The sequence below is a fragment of the Mauremys mutica genome, chromosome 1 (assembly GCF_020497125.1).
Source record: "Mauremys mutica isolate MM-2020 ecotype Southern chromosome 1, ASM2049712v1, whole genome shotgun sequence".
Lineage (NCBI taxonomy): Eukaryota > Metazoa > Chordata > Testudines > Geoemydidae > Mauremys > Mauremys mutica.
The window spans coordinates 113,804,928-113,823,394 of NC_059072.1; the positions used below are offsets into that span (position 1 = coordinate 113,804,928).

Genomic DNA, 18,467 nt, shown 5'->3' on the forward strand with positions numbered 1-18,467 from the left:
GGCAACCTGTGGCCCAGCAGGGTAATCTGCTGGCGGGCCGCGAGACTGTTTGTTTACATTGATTGTCCACAGGCATGGCTGCCCGCAGCTCCCAGTGGCCACGGTTCGCTGTTCCCAGCCAACGGGAGCTGCGGGAAGCAGCACGGGCTTCAGGTATGTGCTGGCCACCACTCCCATTGGCAAGGAATGGCGAACCACTGCCACTGGGAGCTGCGGGCAGCCATGCCGGCGGACAGTCAATGTAAACAAACTGTCTCGCAGCCCGCCAGCGGATTACCCTGACAGGCCGCAGGTTGCCCACCACTGCAGTACAACATAGCACCATGCACTCAGAGTGTCACATACAATTCTGTGACTTTAAAGTGTCATTCTGTCCAGGAAAGGACTCTAAAAATGGTATTGTGTGGTTCCTGGGTCTGTGTCTTGCTGATTCCAGGTCAAACGTGCTCACTCTCAAAAAATATTTGAACTACCAGCCCTTCAAACTCATGCTGAGATGCAAGAATCAAGCTGGGCTCATTTTCTTACGTACTATCATCTGTTTACATAAAAGTAAACAATATGAGGAAACAACATGGGCACAGTTGGGTCTCAAACAACCATGCTTGCTAAAAAGACACAAACATGCCAGGCCTAGCTACATACATACATGCTGCTGCATGATGATTTCTGAAGGCTACTAAAACAGAACATGGTGAGCAACACTAGAGACCTCACACACTATTTAAATGGATGCTACCCTATTCCTATGCACAATAGGCCTCACTGCCAGTAACAGCATTTCTGACAGTTAGGTGACACCTGTGCAGCCCAGCTGCCTTCAGTGGGCTTGCCAAACTGCTTGGAACAGCTGTCCTGATGATGCTCAAGGAGGAATAGAAACCAATTCACCCTCTCAGTTGTGCTGGCGTCAGCTGGGATAACTCAAGTAAAAAGCAGGGGGAACAATCATTTTTATTCCTAAATACAACAGATTTACAGCCACAGGCAGGATCAGTGGAGTGAGAAGGTGATGTCTTTATATAGTCACTTTTCAGTACAAGCCACACTTGTCCTAAACATGTGCGTGCTTTTAAGCTCAGCGTAGAGCTCGGTGTGTGGGAAACTGCGCACATGACAATATAAAACCTGCCCTAAAGAGTTTGCAATCTGATGATGTAAACTGTAGAGCATCTAGCAAAATGGAGCCCCATTCTGGGTTGGTCCCTAGGCATAATAAATATGATTAACAACAACAGTAGACATGAGCAAGTGATAGTTACAGGCAATAGGTGGGGGAAATAGGAAGCTGGGCAGACAATGGGCTACAAAAGGTCACACAGGTACTTAGTTATTATGGACACATCTTTTTATAAAATACATTCCCCCTCTATTTGTATAACCCAGGCTGGCACAGTGTAGATCTTTGTGCTCCCTGCTACACCAGCAGCTCTTTCACCTAAGCAGTAGAGAGCTGGGCAGATTATTTCTTTTCCCATAAAAAAATAACTCAACAAAAAACAAAAACAGTTTTTGTCATTTCCATTGAAAGTTTTTTTTTCTTTTCTTCATTTTTTGATGAAAAACTGGCAGATGAAATTTTTGAAATATCGACTGCAGGAAACTAAAACATTTTCAACAAAGATGGACATCTTTTGCAAAAACTTGTTGTCAGAAGAAGTCATTTTCTGTTAAAAAAACATTTTGATTGCCTCTATAGAGGTTACAGAAGAGTCTGCTACAACCATTATGTAGAGGACCTCATCCCATAGCTCAAGCTGTAGGTTCTTGTACTTTGACCGTCCCAAGTTCAAAACCCACCGTCAGCTCATGTAGGGACAGTTACATAAACTCCTTGCACACTCTAAAAAGCCCTTCTCTGGAAGAGTGCTTGCTCCCTCTTGCTCCCACTGCCCTGCTGTCACCCTCCACCACACCAAGCATCTCTCCTCCCCAGACACATCCAAATGTGTTATTTAACATTGTAATTGCAGCAGCAGTGTCTGTCTGCATGCTGCGCCTGGTGAGTAAAAAAACCAGCTGAATTTACAACTGAATTTACAATAGATCAGGGCAAGCCAGACCCTGAGGGGAAAAAGAAGTGCCCTGATTTAATATGGTGATGGACTATGCAATCATTTAACTCCTGGTATAGGGAAACCCAGTAAGAGCCAGCATAAGCTCCAAGCCTGCAGACTGTCCGATTTTTATTCTTTTATTGGAGGTGCCATTCCTGGATTCCTCTGATGTGAACTTGAATGCAATCATGGCCATGGAAATCCAGAAATGGGAGCTTTGACAGAAGCAGTCAACCACCAATCAGGAAGGAGTTTCCTAGTTTTGCTACAGGATTAATCTCTTCCTCTTCCCTCCACAAGGATCCTACCCAGAGAACACCAGAAGAAAGGCTAAGGGAAGCACTGTATAATTCTCACCAGGGCAGCAGCAAAGGGTCTTGCAGGGACAATCCCAGCAAAGCTGAACAGGAGAGGGGCAATCTGGCCGTGGCAGAGGGGTGAAGAAGAAAGAGGACAGTTTGACTGAGGCTCAAGAAAAGAGAGGAGAGGAAAAGATCAGGAGGCATAATCAGAGAGAGAGGGGATGGGTAAGAGGTGAAGACTGGGAGCAGCAGGGAAAAGGAAGGGGGGAGGGATAGCTCAGTGGTTTGAGCACTGGCCTGCTAAACCCAGGGTTGTGAGTTCAATCCTTGAGGGGGCCACTTAAGGATCTGGGGCAAAATCAGTACTTGGTCCTGCTAGTGAAGGCAGGGGGCTGGACTCAATGACCTTTCAAGGTCCCTTCCAGTTCTAGGAGATTGGTATATCTCCAATTATTATTATTATGAGAATGGAGGAGAGCATTCATAGGTGGAGACATATTTTCCAGAATGAAGGTAAGAGACTGGAAACACAAAGTAAAGGAAAGAAAAATGATAAGCGCTGAGGAACAGTGAAAGAAAAAAAATAGAGCAGAGAGAAAGAAGAAAATTAGAGGGAAAACAATCCCAAGAGAGAAAAATTTTCAACATGAGAGACACAAGGTGGAAAAAATCAGACACAGAAACAGCTCCTTATAGAGAAGCTTTAACAATTTCAGGGAAAGAAAACTGAAGTTAAATGAAAAAGACTAGAAGAAAGAGGAGGAACCAAAGCTCCCACAGCTGCAATCAGATGGACATGGGCAGGCAAAACCCGGTGCTGAGCACCACTGATCTCAAAGGGAGCACACTCACATTGATCCAACCACAGGATTGACTGGCAGAGGCTCCACGATCGACCAGTCGATTACAATCGCCAGGCTGACCACCACCAAATTGTATATAATTATGGATTTATTTTGGCAGGGCCAGGGGCGGCTCTAGCAATTTGGGTGCCCCAAGCAGTCATTCGTGCGGGAGGTGCACCGGAGCCGGGAGACCAGCGGACCTCCCACAGGCATGACTGCAGAGGATCCGCTGGTCCCGCGGCTCCAGTGGACCTCCCGCAGCTGCGGAGGGCTCGCTGGTCCGGCGGCTCTGGTGGAGTATCCGCAGGCATGCCTGCGGGAGGTCCGCTGCTCCCGGGGCTCCGGTGGACCTCCCGCAGGCATGACTGCAGACGGTCCGCCGGACCCGCCTGCCGCCCTCCTGGGAAAATGCCGCCCCATGTGCGCGCTTGGCGCGCTGGGGTCTGGAGCCGGCCCTGGGGGGGGCCCTCCTTAGCCTGAGGCCCTGGGCTGCAGCCCCTGCATTAATCCGGCCCTGACCATGAGCCCACTCTTTTTTTTTTAATTGACTAACTCACATTAACGTTACTGTTTGTGAAATATGCCACTGTGCCAGCCTGAAAGCATGGTGCCCTGCAATCAGGATGCATCCCCTGAAAAATATCTTGTGCCAGCTACTCGGGACACAGACACATCATGGGTATGGAATGGGCTGGTACTTTCCAAGCCGTTACAACAGGCGGACACGGCACCCTTGCTCGTGAAGGATTCCCACAGGCTGGGCACTGACGTTAGTACATTTTAAGGCCAGAGGAACTATTTTCGTCTGAGCTCCTGCCTAACACGGGTCCTCCACAGAACCTCACCCTGCCATGCTGCATCAAGCCACTAACTTGGGGCTGAGCTAGAGCCCGGCTCAGAAGAACAGCCGATGGGCGGTAACCCACAGCTCAGCCCCAGGCATCGCTCCAGCAGGGTTACACCGCTCTCTGGGCTGGGGGTGGCTGCAGACTGGGACAGGACTAAATGCACGTTTGTTAGACCTGGCGCCTCGGTTTGGAGGCAGGCGGCACCGGGGCGAGCGAGGCCAATGGGTGGGGGCGGACGAGGCGCCTGGGGAAAGATCTGGTTGAAACCCACCTGCCCATATAGACTCCGGGCATCTCACTCCGGTGTGAGACCCACAAGGCCGCCCGGCCCCGTGGCGGGGGGATCAGGCGCGAAGCCCAGCCACGGGAAGGCGCCAGGGCACCGGGGCCACGGCAGCCCCTGGGAGCCTGGGTCGCTGCCTGCAGCTTGCAAGCCGGACCCCCCGCCTCCCGGCGAGCCTCCCCGCCACTCGCGCAGAGGGAGCCCCGGTGGCTCCGGCCCGGCTCGGGGCCCGGGGGGGGGGACGGTGCAGGCGGAGCTCCGGGGCCGGCTCCGCAGCGGGGGCGCCCGGGGGATACTCACCGCGCGCCGCTCCGGGGCTCGGGCAACGCGCCGAGTCCGCGCCCAGCCCCGGCCTGCAGAGCTCGGCAGCCGCGAGTGGGGGGAGCTTCCTCCGCTCTCCCTCCAAACCGCTTAAAGAGACAGCGGCCGCTTTGTGCTCCGGCGCCCCTGGCGCTGGGGGAGGGGAGCAGGACGCAGCCCAGGGCTGGATGGCGGCGAGCGGGCGGGGGCTGCCAACTGCTCCCCACGGGGAAGGAAATTAGGGCCAAGGCCCATAGCAATGGGGGGGGGGGTTGGAGAGTCCCAAGCCGGTGTGTGCGGGGGGGGGGCTATTCTCCTACCACCCAGGGACAATTGCATGGCGTGCCGGGGGGGGGAGCGCAGAGCCGCGAGCAGGGATTGCCGGGGAGCCCATCACCGTGGCATCGAGCCCTCAGGCAGGCCCACACCTTGGGCAGAGGCCTAGGCCCCGCTCACACGTTGCTGGGAGGGGGAGGGAGCGGAGAAGAGGAGCCCGGCTCACGGCTGGCCGCTGTGGGGGGAGGGGAGACGTTCCTAGGGCGGCCAGACCAGACACGCTTCCGGCGGGCGGGCGGGCGGCTGCAGGCGGCTGCACGGGGCCGGCGAGACCCGACTCCGCCGCGCACAGGTGAGCAAAGAGGAAGGAAGCCACGTCCCGCCTGCTGCTGTCTCCGGGGGAAATCACCTCACGCAGGCTGGGCGCGGGTCCCCGCCGCTAAAAGAGGAAGCGCTCCGCAAACAGGGGCTGAGCCGGCTCTGCCCAACCCAGCGTTCAGGGCCGGGGCACGGTGCGGGGAGGCGAAATCAGACCCACAGTTCCAGGCTGGCCGCTGCTCACAGAGGGGCCCTGTTCTGATCCTAGCTGGGGGGTTTTGGGGGGTAACTAAGATTACATTTTGACTTGAAAATTAAGTGTTACTAACCGTACCTATTCAATAATAATGAGGTCCCCTCACATTGCAAATCATGAGATTTTAAAACCAATCAGCAGTGTTTTGAATCATAATAAGGGGGGTGCTGGGTTTTTTTTTCTTTGCTAGTTTTTTGAGCCTTTAGGCTGCTTCTAGCTTTTCTTTGCCACAACACGGTCTAGACCCCTCAAAGAAAAGTAAGTGAAAACTAACATCTCATCTGATCAGTGCTGGACCAGGCGAGAAGGGTATTCCAGGTCCACCAGTACTTTTGGCAAAGGAGAGGGCCCAGACCCAGCAGCTGCCACCTACAGTCCAAGCTATGCCCAAGACACCAGGGTGCATGGCCCTGGGCCTGGTGACCCAATGCCCACACAGAAGACTGCGGCTGGGGAGCCTGTGTCAGAGTGTCGGTGCTGTGGAACGGGAGGGTAGGCCCTGGCACTTCCCCCAGCCCTCTGCAGGAGGAGGTACCATGCAGCACCAGGTCTTTACACACAGACCAGGGTGCTCAGGGTCCACAGGTACCTTTCCCTGTGCTCTCAGGGCTGTGGCCTGCCCTGGTCTCAGGCTTGGCACATCTCAGCAGAGGGGGAGTTAGTGTGCAGCCCCCAGCACCCCTGCAGAAAGCCCCAGTGGCTGCCCTGCCTGGGACAAGGGGGTTCAGGGAAGTACTAGGGCCTCCCAACCCAGCCTGCAGCACTTAGACTCCGGCAGGTACTCTCCTATTGGAGAGGGACATGGGCACCCTTGTCTGTTTCCTTCTGTGTGGGGGTGGGTCCTTGGCTGCATGGCAGCCTGCACTTCTGTCTCAGGCATGGCCGAGGAGGTGGCAGCTGCTAGATCTCTGCTCAGAGCCAGCCAAGTGGGGGTGGTGCTGGGGGGACAATCTTGGCCCCTCTTTGTTGCACCTTCTCCCTCACTCATCTATGATCAATGCTACTGACATTCCCACAAGGCACTGGAAGGGGGGGGGTTGCAGGAGGAAGGAAAGGAGCCCTTTACTCTTCCACAGGCTGAAGGGTCCCAGCTGGAGTACAGTGACATCCCCTCTCCCCTTTGCTGCTCCTGAGCAAGTAGATCCAAACAAGTGTCAACAAAAGGACTCAAGCCCTGCCCCAATCATCTGACTCCAGCTGCTGGGGCTTTAAGAAATACACCATTTCCAGAGTTGGCAACCTTCACATTCCATGGCCATCTCTCCCTGTCCAAAGTATCCTACATCCTTATAGAGAATGTAAGAGACAGTAGTACATTTTATCCATGGAAGTTGTTTTTTTTGAGGACCACCTTACAGAAATCGATAGGATGATTAAAAAAACCTATAGAAAGAAGATCATTATTCATTAAATTCCTATAGGTTTTTAGACTAAGTTCTACAGAAAAGTGGTTTTCAAACTTTTCCGTACTGGGGACCTTCCCCTCGCCATATGGAAGGACAAAGTTGGCTGCAACCCTAGGTTGAGAATCCCTGCTCTAAAGCTGGATTAGTTTCATTCCTGTTACATTCCATAAGATTTTTCCATAAGGGTGTGAGTATAGGGAACTCTCCCCCTTCCCCAATTTTGAGGCATTCCTCACTGGAAACAAGGTTTAAGGAGGGTGGCGTTTTCCTGCTCTTGTGGCAGGTGTAAGGTCCCCTGCTTTGATGCTGATCGAGAGCCCTTTGAGGTCTCCTACTTTGAAAGATCTCTCGCTTTGACCTGTGAAGCAGCACCCTTTAAGGAATAAGCCTGCCCTCTCCTGTATATGGGACCTAGAGATGCAGTTACCTAACCCATCAACCACACACAGCATTCATTGCAAGAACTGTTAACAAAACAAACTGTGTGTGTGATAGAAGTCACAGAGAGAGTTTTCCATTAACACACAGTTCCCCTTTCATGCTTGCTATGGTTATTCCCCTAGTAAGTTAAGGGTGTTTGGAGAAATTGTTTTGTCTGGAAAGTGGTTAGAAAACCCAAGATATTTGGCTTTCCCACTTACAGTAGCTGTGAGATAGATAAATCCATGCCCTCACTGAAAAACCCATCCCCAGCCCCCCATCATGGCCACACAGGCCCCATGCCATAAAACGGCCTTCACCAATCATGGCCTCACACACCACTGACTGTATCAGGTCACATCCCCACACATCAGTCCCTAGATAGGACCTTACCTCTCCCCTGCCCCCCACCCCCACTCCCTTCACAGTGATTTTGTTATAAACCCCTCTCTATCCCTTTACCTGAGCCACTGCGGAACTCAAAGCACTTGGAAAGGATCCACTTCTCTTTCTTTCGGCTTCGACTTTCACCTTCTGGAAAAGGGGCCAGAAGAATGGGTGGGGTGAATAAATAAGGCTGCCTGTGGGGGATAAGACAGCAGCATGTTGCAAAACGTATATGCTGCAAAATATTTCCTCTTCCTGGTGTGCTCTTTCATATAAATGGAAAGTGAAAGCAAAAACCATTGCCGCCACGGGCTCCTGATTTGGGTCTCCTGTCTTTTCCTGGAGGTCTCTTCCCCATCTTACAATCTCCAGGTGCACATAGCCAACCTGTTGTAGATACAGGGTGTGTAAGCCTTCCTCTACCTAGTGGTCCTTTTCAGGCCAGGAATACAGTATTTGTTTCCTGAAGTGGAAAAATCAGAATCCTTGTCAGGCTCGTCTTATTATCTGTATTATAATAGCACTTGGAGGCCCCAACTGAGCTCAAAGCCCCATTGTGCTACGTGCTGTACAGAGCCCCTACCACAGTTACAATCTACACAGACAAGATGGGGGGGGGGGGAAAGGAGAGTAAATATCTCTTTTACAAACAACTCTGTGGCACAGAGAGGTGAAGTGACTTGCCCAAGGTCACAGAGCAGGTCACTTGCAAAGTTGGGAATTCAACTTAGATCTCTTAACTCCCAATCCAGTGCCTTAACCAGAGACCATCTTTCCTCTCTATCCAGCCTCCATTTGAATGACAGGAGAGAGGCCCCCTACAAGCCAAATATAGCCTCTTTGGCTGACACCAGAGAAATCTCTCCCAGGGCAACTGTAGCTGCCTCCACAGTGGGGTAAACACCAGAGCCAATCAGGACAGACATTTGTTGTCAGAACATTTGACAACAGCTTACAAGGATCTATCACAGGGGTGGCCAACCTGCACCTGAGAAAGAGCCATAATTTACCTATGTACATTGCCAAAGAGCCACAGTAATACATCAGCTCCCCCTAGGGTGACCAGATAGAAAGTGTGAAAAATCAGGACAGAAGGTGGGGGGGTAATAGGCACCTACATAAGAAAAAGCCCCAAATATCAGGACTGTCCCTATAAAATCAGGACATCTGGTCACCCTAGCTCCCCCCCCACCTGCCAACAACCCTGCTGATCAGTGCCTCCCCCTCCTTCCCCATGCCTCCTGTGGCATGCAGGAGGCTCTGGGGGGAGGGGGAGGAGCGAGGGTGTGGCAGGCTCAGGGAAGGGGGCAGGAAGGAGCGGGGGCCTTGGAGAAAGGGGTGAAGTAGGGGCAGGGCCTCTGGCACAGTCGGGTTGAGCAGTGAGCACACCACCCTCCCCCTCCCCCCGGGCACACTGGAAAGTTGGCACCTGTAGCTCCAGCCCCCGAGTTGGTGCCTATACAAGGAGCCGCATATTAACTTCTGAAGAGTCACATGCGGCTCTGGAGCCACAGATTGGCAACCCCTGATCTATCATCTCTCTATATTAAAAAGGACAGAGCTGTTTCCCCTCTGCCACCTGGAGGACAGAAGTGATGGCATCCCCAAACAGTCTGTGGAGAAGGAGCTGTCAAACAATGAGGAATAAACTAGTCAGCAGGAAGCCAGTGTGTCACATCAGCCCCTCCCAGCCTCATCGGCATAGCAGAGCAGCTTGTATTTTCCAAAACATGGTTTATTTACTTACTATAAAGAAGAATAGATGTTTGCAAGAAGCTTTACTTTCAACATTGAGGATTTCCCGATCTGGGATTCTCCCAACACCCTGTAAATTTCCTGCTGGGTGAACAAGGCAATGGGGAGGTCTGGTGACTTGCTTAGTCATATTCTCAGTTAGTGATGTCACTGGGATTAGCAGCCAAGTTTCTTTGTGCTCCCAGCTCCTTTGCTCCAACCCTGTATCACATGGGCTCATTCATTAAGGGAACATGACCTACCAGTTGGGGCCAAAGCCTGTTCTTTTAGAACAGGTATAACTCAGACTGGAAGGCTCTCCCCACTGAAGGCAAACAGATTAGTCTCTGAATCCTTCCAGTCTGTTGCAGACATTGCTCCACAGCTGCAGATACTGTAGCTAATCAGCCCTGAAGATGCACACAGCGAGGAGCCTGGGAGTGGACCATGTGTTGGTATAACTAATGGAATGTGTACTGCATATGGTATAGAGACCTAGAATGGAGCAGGTGCAGGTGTCACTTGCAGTGTGGGGTGTTTAGTACAGCAAGGAGAGCAGGGACAGCTTATGCTGGGACTGTAGAGTGAGGTGAGGGGATAGGAATGCACACCAGAACTGAGCAGGGACATTTAATGGAAAGCAGCAAGTGACTGCACATCGCTCACACCATGGCATCTAATGCTGCAAGAGACTGGGGATGAGAGCATGCACCAGTGTTATGCATGGAACGAAGGCAGGGGCAGAGCCAGACCAGTGGTTTGATCTCATATCAATGGCCCATGTCACTAAGTTAATGCAGATGGAGGCAGCTCCTTCCGATTTTATTACTCCAAAGGAAAACCAGCTGCTCCAAAGGCGGACAGCACCACATCTGCTGGCTCTATGGCTCTCCACTAGGCGGAAACACTCCGCAGCAACTTGAGGAACAGTGGGCATTTCCTTTGAAAGAGGGCTTACAACTAGCACAAGGCCCTCTGTAACTTAGACATTAGCTCCCCTCTCCCAGCTTTATGGCCTGGTACCAGTTCCTAGGATTCATTTGGCTCCTATATTCCCACCCTGCCAGCACCCTCTAGGCTATTTCATCTTTCACCATTGCCAGCTCCTCCCCTGGAGAAGAACTGAGAAATCATGTACGAGACGGGGAAAGGATGGGCCATAGTGCTGAGCTTTGTCAGAACAGAACAGCAGACTTGTTTCTTGTATCTCAGGTCAAAAGACCTCACATACTGCAACTGGGGCACAAAGATAAGTGACTTGCTCAAGGTAACTCCGTGGCAGAGACAGGAGCAGAACTCAGGTTTCCTACCACCCAGCCCTGTGTCTTAAAGACAGGATCAACCTCTCTTGCTCCTTTACTCCCTCTTTTGAAGTCCATCATGGAAGCAAGCAAACAAATGGTAAGTGAAACAAATGGCAACTCCAGCAACAAAAAGAAAAAAATAATGAATGACTTTATTTTTTAGTTCAGTTGGCCACCTGAGGTGCTAAAATCTCAACACCAACAAAGCAAGTGTGCATAAAAAACAAAAAATAAAACACAACCAAACCAAAGAAAACAGGCTGGATGTTTTATACATGTAGGGCACACACTTTCCTGTTAACACTCCACACTCACCAACTATAAAAGCCTTGAACAGTCTGAATATCAGAGTTCACTCACATCCCAAGGGGAAGGTGCCAAAGCAAATCCCTTCAATTGGACTGGACTTCACACACACACACACACACACACATATATATATACATACATACATATATATGAGAGAGAGAAAATTATTTAAATTACTGCAGTGCCATCATAACATGGCATTTTCTCCTTCACATCTACACCTTTCATGACACCCTTGTCTGTTCAACTCCACTGCCTATATAGCACCGTTCTAAGCATCTCCAAAAGCAGGAACGTTCAGAAAGCGTCTAATCTCTGTTATCGTGCATCAGCCAAGGAGGAAGTGATTTCTCCCATGAATTATATACAGGCCGTTTCATGGTATATTTAGAGACTTCTTTTTATTGCAGATGGTAACAGTTCCAACTCCTGAGAGCCATGTTGTGGCTTTTCACATTTTTACATATGAGAGATTAAATTATGCAATGCTTCTTATCCATCAGCATCCGATGTAAACAGTTAATCAAAATTTCATTTTAAAAGTTTTAACCAAAGGAAGTGGTGGTGAATGTTTTAGGATCAACTGTTAAAAAATGGAACCAATGGCTGCTCCAGATCATGCAATCTAGACCTTTCAAATGATCTAAAATGTTCTTGATTAGGATGTATAAAAATATTAAAAACCACCACGAAGTGCAGACAAACATGCTAACTAGCTCTGTGCAAGCACTGTGTTCTGATGGAGGCCTGGACACTGCAAAACTCATTTTTTGACCACCAGGGTGAACCAAGGATCCATTGGTGTTTGTACAGCCAACACACAAACAAATATTTACAGGAAATGCGGAGACAGAGGGAGAGAAAAACAGATTCACGTGACTGTTTTAAAACCTGCTGTTGCTCTATAATCCTATCTTGATATGTTTAGCAATGGAGTTTGCAAGAAGAGGAGCCACTCTCCAATTGGACAAATGGAGTTTTGGTTAAGTTAAAAAGACAAAATTGTATTTGGAAGTTCGAGCTGAAAGACATTAATGTCCTTCCCTTTGCATGGTTTTTCTCTGGAGGAATGATCTCCAGAGCAGGCTTGGTATAGGTAGGGAAGCACAGCTCTTTAGAGGGTTTGGGCCTCACCAAGTTGCACTGACTCTCATGATTCACAAGTGCACAAGGACAGGCTGCCGAGTTGCCCCTCTGAAAGGACGATCCCTCTTCTCAACCTGATCCCAGCCCTGAGCACAAGCACTGGCCTCATCTTAGTTTGCTCCTCAGAGTGGAGGGGTCTGTTCCCACTTTAGGTACAGGGGAGTCTGACTCTGTCCAGTACTTCAGGGGAACCCCATCCCAGGGACAGGGGAACTTAACTCCAGGCAGCACACATTGCCACTCCGTGAGCTGGCCCAAGGCGTTCTTCAGCTCAGCCCACAAAGTGCATTAGGAAATATGAAGCCAGTATTTAGCTCTTTTGCTGTTCTACCTCTGAGATTTCAGACACTCACAAAGGGAAGAGGTGGGCAAGATTCAGAGTGGTTATTGCATGGGCAATTCATGAATGTTTAACCTTTCTAATGATTGGGAGAACATCTCTGATGCAGAGAGACCTGTAGCAGAAGGAGCCATTTCTCAAAGATGAGGATTATTTAATTTCATTTTATAAGACTAATCAAAGGAATCAGGGCACAATGCATCAGCCATGCGTATAAAATCAGGATTACTTAACCATAGCGACTTTTCTCATACCAATACAGTCATGAACAAGCAACAACATTATTAAAGGAAAAGGATATCAGGAGTTTTTCCTTAGTGAAACATTACTGCCCTATTTATTCCTGCATCGTTATAGTTTAGACTCTGTCTGGGGAGGGCTGGATTACTGGATGAGGCTGGGGTGGGAGGGAGCATTTGTGACTGACCACAGGAGCTAAGCATACGGCCATCAAGGTCTATTTTTAATGCTCACTTTCAGAGAATGGAAATTAAAAGCTGTGGAGCTCATTGCATGCGACCGCCCACAGCAGGAAGGGCTGTACACTGGGTACTGTGCTCCCAACAGAGATCACATTCCTGAAATCACCTTGCTTCAGGTGGGAGCTGTTCTCGGAGACTATGGTACAAGAAGAAAGATCCTATGTTCGGTGGGAAGACGAATAAATGAGTAAAAAATAAATGTTAAATATCTTGAACAGAATTGAAAAACAATTAATTACCAAACAAGAAGCCATCGGAAAGTACAGGAAAGCTTCAAAGTTGTAAGGCAAGTCTTATACAGATATGTATTTTTGTTATCATATTCTAGAACTTCCCAATTCTGAGTCATCAGGAGATCCCAGCGGAGACGCAGCATCAAAGGGGCAGGTGCTACTGAGAAAGATAATCCCCATGTGTTGGAGAAACTGAACAAGTGACAGGGATTCTAGAAGCTGGCTTGAAACATTTTGTAACATCTATTTAGCTAAGCACCCAATGCTGCAAAGACTTATCAAGAATAGTACTTACTACAATGTGTTGTCCCCCTGAAGGGACTCCTCACAGTGGTCAGTGCTATGCCCAGTAGTATGTTGTTTGCAGGATCAGGCATTAAGGTTATGTCCACACTGCAGCTCAGAAGGTGCCTCCCAGCTCAGGTAGAGACACACAAAAGAGCAGCGTGGACATTACGGCAAGGGTGGCAGCAGGGGCTAGCCTCTGGGCTCAGACAGGCTTGTACTTGGGTGGCTAGCCTGTGCTGCAATGTCTACAGTGCTATTTTTAGCATGCTAGCTCATGCAGAGCTAGTTTGTGTCTGTCTACCCGGGCTGGGAGGCTCTCCCCGCACTGTGGTAGACACACACCCTAAGGGATTATACCTAGTCAATGCAGTTTGCTTTTCAAATCTCAAATTGACCCCTACCTCTCTTCCAATTCCTAAAATCCATTTTTCATCTGAAATGCAAGTTTCTTTTCAAAGAGCAGCTTCAGGCCACCTATCACAGGGGCAGCAGCTTGGGTTGAAGCTTGGGACACAACCCTGGTGGCTTTTACAGTCATTGGTGATTACTTAAAAAGGAATCCATATTAAAAGATATTCTTGTTCCCAGGAGATGAGATTTCTAGTTTGAAAATCGGTTTTAAAATTATTTGTATTGCCCCAAATAAAAAACCCAATTCTTTTGGTTGGGGACTCTCCCTCACCCCCGTTTCCTCTTTTATTCTTTCTTCTCCCCAGCAAGGGTTAGGGCTTCACATTCGGTTGAACCAGTCCCTCTAGCCCAGCGCTGGATTGTCCTCCATCCACATCTGAGCAGTCTGAAGCCTAGGACTCCTTCCTCCCCAGGGACTGAATACCCTGCCTCCTGCATGTCCCCAGTCTCAGCCAGTTTAGGAACAGACATGGAGCTTAGGTTCCAAACTCAGCTTTCACCTCACTGCTGAGCCAGCCCGTGGTCTGGTTAGTACCATCTATGGGGGCACACACTTGTACTAATAGATGCATATTTCTCCGAGGCTGAAGGCCTTTGGCCTCCCTCACATTCAAGGCAGCACGTATCACTGAATGAACATTGCCACAGTTTTGTTGTTATCCATCTCTACTAGCTCGAAGAGTTAGAACACCAGGGCCATCCCTAGGTGGGAGCGGGGCCCAGGGCGAAAGTGACAGATTCATCTCTTTCACGACTGACCGCACTGGCCAATCGCGCTGGCCCACGGGACCCCCCAAGGTGGTTGCCCCGATTCGCCCTACCCAAGGGACGGCTCTGTAGAACACCTTGCTCAGAAGCAGTTGCAAAGAAGGCAGTTTGAAAATACGCACCCAGATGGTTTCATGTGACAAGAGTCTCTATATTTCATTCCAAAAACTAAATATTTTTAATTAAAAACTAGTGCTTATGTGATGGATTTTCTTAAAATTTAAGTGAACTGCAAATACAAATTGTGCCCTTTACAGTTTTATGATGTAAAACAGGCCTCAATTTTGGTTTTAAATTGTTTTTCTTTTTTTCTTGTTTTTACATGTGCATTAGGTTCTTACTTTCTCCTCTGAGGCCAGTGAGACCTGAAGGGTTGCAGAGTTTAAGAACACGCATCTCCCCACCACCCTTTTAGCTGGGGGCAGGGAGGGCTGTTGTCACATTAGAACCTTGTGTGACATCACTATTCAAGTCTGCCAGCACAAAGAGAAAAGTGGGAACCTCATATTTCTTCTATAACAAGCCACCAGCAATTTAAAAAATATTATGTCAAGAGGCTCTTTTTATACAGCATAAATGAGGAGGGCAGGGTAGCTTTTTGGTTTTTTATTTGCAGTGCGTATTTAATGATCTCCAGTCCAAAATCAGCTGTGTTCCTCAAACACTGTGTGCTATTAAAATGGGTTGAGGCTGGTTTTAGGAAAACAGGCAGCAAGAGACACCCTAATTTTTGTGTGTGAGAAGTCGCTATTTTTGTGGTGCAACCTACAAAAACTGTGTGTGTAAACTCCCCCTGCTGGGTCTGCAGCTACAGCTTGCCGCTTCACTACACAGGCGGGTGAAGGTCTATGTGCAGACATTCCACGGGAATGCCAGCACTTCACAGGAGTTTTGCTCTGGATACCTAGCATGTGCACTGTTAAGTAACATAGTGGCTGGCTCTCTGCGTTGCTGTGCTAAACCTTGGGTTTAATTTGTGGTCACATACTTCCTGGGATGGAAAGAGCAGGAAGCATAGGAGACAGCTTGCTCAGCCCCTGCTAGCTGGGCTGGGGTCGAGTGGGAGCAAGTATGTTTCCGCAGCCAACTAAACAGCTTTGCAGATGGTCTCTGGAGAGTGTCCCATCCATTCCTCCTCTGCTTGAAGTACAGTGGGCATGGCATGGGTTCCTAACAGTGGTGCGAAGTCAAGAAAACAGACATGGGGCTCCTCCAAGCTCCCACAGGAATCCAGAGGATTCTGCTGGGGGGAGCAGATGGCCAAAAAGGAAGGATCCATGTCCTTTATGAACACTGGAAGCGAGTAACTCAAGGAGTCTCCCCAAAGCAGAAAGGAGAGTCCCTTTCAGATACAGCAGAAGATTAAATGAGAAGGACCCCACTGATTGTGTATCTGTTCCATCACCAGCCTGTACTTCAGGCTATGGCGTCGGCAATCTCAATGGTACTGTATGGATTTGTTTGGGAATGGGACACTCGCTCTCAGATACCTGGGGAATCAAGCTTAAACCCCAGAGAAAAACACACTAACAATGGATCATGCTAAGGATGTGACACAAACCAAACTCGGCTGGGAAATTCAAAGTTAAGAGGGATGCCTGGCATCATGCCCTATGCCCAGTGGGATAGGTTAAGGATGTAGTGTACTTTTGGAGTCTGCCAAATGGTGACAGATGGCAGAGTCCTTCCCAGCATGGTAGCTGGATTGCTCACTGTATGTCCTGCCCACTACTGCAAGTTGGAGAACAACGGGCACCCTCCTGGATCAAAGGCAGCAGCTCTGGGAGTGGAGCAGAAAGGAGCCTGCTTTGGCAGATGCAGAAAGAATTGTGCCTAATTTGCTAAACTGGAAGTCAGTCTAGGCAGTTTTTACAATGGCAGGGTTCACCCTCTAAGTGGAAGGGAGACATTGGTGGATAATTTTTAGGTCACAATTTTGGTTTTCTTGTTACAAACAATTAATGGTATTCAAATAAATTACAGGTTTGTTAGTCCAGAAAGAAGGAATCCGGGATACAGAGGGAAAATCTGCTATGAACACTACTGGATTCTCACAACTCCATGGATGTGCAGGAGTTCACCATAAAAAGGACTTGGCTAGGGCAGGATGCATACATGAGTCCATGAAGTCTGCCCTGTATGCAAAGCAGGGACCAATCTGTGGTAGTGTCTTGCTCTCCTAGAGTTAAAACACACACTCCTCCCCGACCCAAGAAGTGTAACATTAACATTATTAATAACAATACTAATAAATAGCCACAGGTAACAAGAGTCCTGTAATATAGAAGCAGAGCTTGTGGGATGCAGCAGGCACACACCCATCACTCACTTGTCCATTTGTTTCTTAAAAGGTACAAAAATGAATCTTCTTTCAAGTATTAAAAAAATAAGTTAATTGACATAAAAGGGTCAAGGTGACTGAGGACCCAGGCAGGTCTTAAGCTTCATTTCTGACGTGCAAAAATGAAAGAGAGGGGAAAAACAACAAACAAACACGGAAGAGTCCCAACAACGTTTCATCCAGAGGTGGCTCCCTCTCTGGGTTTAAAAGCCAGGGAAATGCCGTTTGACGACCCCCCTCTCCCCCCTCAAAACACTTACCCTTGTCCCACAAAGTCAGTATTTTCCAGTGTCAAAATGGTCACAACAAAAAACAAACCAGAGAAACGTATTGGCCTTTGAACAGTGGCCATGAAGACACAAGACCAGCAGTAGCTCTCTGTCCAGTGTGTAGCAAAGTGGGTGAGAATTCCCCACTCTTTCTCTACTCTTCTTCTCATAAGCATAACTCTGGAGAGTACGATAGAGAGAGTGAGCATGTGTCCTCTGAGGCCCTTGTCTCTGCAAAAGCCAGGATGGACAGAAGAGGTTTCAAACAAACACACCACCAATGTTTTCTCTTCCCAGTGTTCCTTCACATCCATACATAATGCTCGCCTCAGGTTTGTTTCTTTGGTGGGGAGGAACAATAAAACAAAGAAGGTGCTGCTCTGGGCTTTGGGAGCTCTCCTTTAGCTGCTTAACTCCCTCAAGGACTGCTACAGGCTGCTGTGGTTTTCAGGAGAGGGTAGCCATTTCTCTCCCTCTTATTAAAAAATGCTAATAGTGAAAAAGGGAGAGAGATCAGACTGCAGCAAATCCAGTTTGGTTAAGGGTTTTCCCCCATTAAAAGGTAATAAATCCCTCCACAAAAAGTTTACCCTTTTCCCTCATATCACAAATCCTGATGGCCCCTTGTACAGGACCCCAAGGAGACTGCACAATCTCAGGCCATCGTCTTCAGCTTGGTTTGCAGACGTTGTGCAGGACCCAAGCCTCTAGAACCAAACCCACTTGTCAAAAGGCTTCTGGGTGCTTCAAACTGAATTCCTGCATGCTGCAGAACCCTTAACAAGGTTTCTCCCTCAAGATCTCTCGATCCAGGTAGTTCTGGCAAACTCAGCATGGGCCAACTGGATAGCACAGACCAGCAGAGGTGAGTATGTTAGCTCAGGACCAGTTCAAGCTAGAGCCCTTGGACAGCATAACAGCTTCCAGGTCCTTGTCCTCCTCTTTTTCTCGAAGCCGCTGCTCCTCAAGGAGGGCCACCAGAGAGTCTCTCTGCTCCACGACTTCTAGCATCTCGTTCAGGATCCTCTTCTCTTCTGACAGCTCCTCATCTGTTTTCAGGTGATCTGGAGAAAAAAATCAAAAGTGTCAAAGGATCCAGGACTGGGAACAAATACATGAACGTACTCCATGGATTGCCGGTCCT

The 18,467-nt window shown here is 49.0% G+C and overlaps 2 protein-coding genes across 4 annotated transcripts in view; both read right to left on the reverse strand.

The window, feature by feature from the left end:
• Window positions 1–7,897, reverse strand: part of BID (BH3 interacting domain death agonist) — a 35,352-nt gene extending 27,455 nt beyond the window's left edge. Inside the window, exon 1 of one of the 3 annotated variants that reach the window (XM_044991749.1) lies at window positions 7,774–7,897. The gene's annotated coding sequence lies outside the window, so the exon portion shown is untranslated. Of the gene's footprint in view, window positions 1–4,635; window positions 4,777–7,773 lie in introns of those variants that run through there. The other 2 variants (XM_044991757.1, XM_044991741.1) reach the window with 2 other exon arrangements.
• Window positions 7,898–10,869: 2,972 nt separating this feature from the next.
• MICAL3 (microtubule associated monooxygenase, calponin and LIM domain containing 3) overlaps window positions 10,870–18,467 on the reverse strand; it is a 346,852-nt gene continuing 339,254 nt past the window's right edge. Inside the window, exon 49 of the mRNA XM_044991795.1 lies at window positions 10,870–18,387. Coding sequence (XP_044847730.1) covers window positions 18,203–18,387 — 185 coding nt within the window. The 3' untranslated portion in view covers window positions 10,870–18,202. The remainder of the gene's footprint in view (window positions 18,388–18,467) is intronic.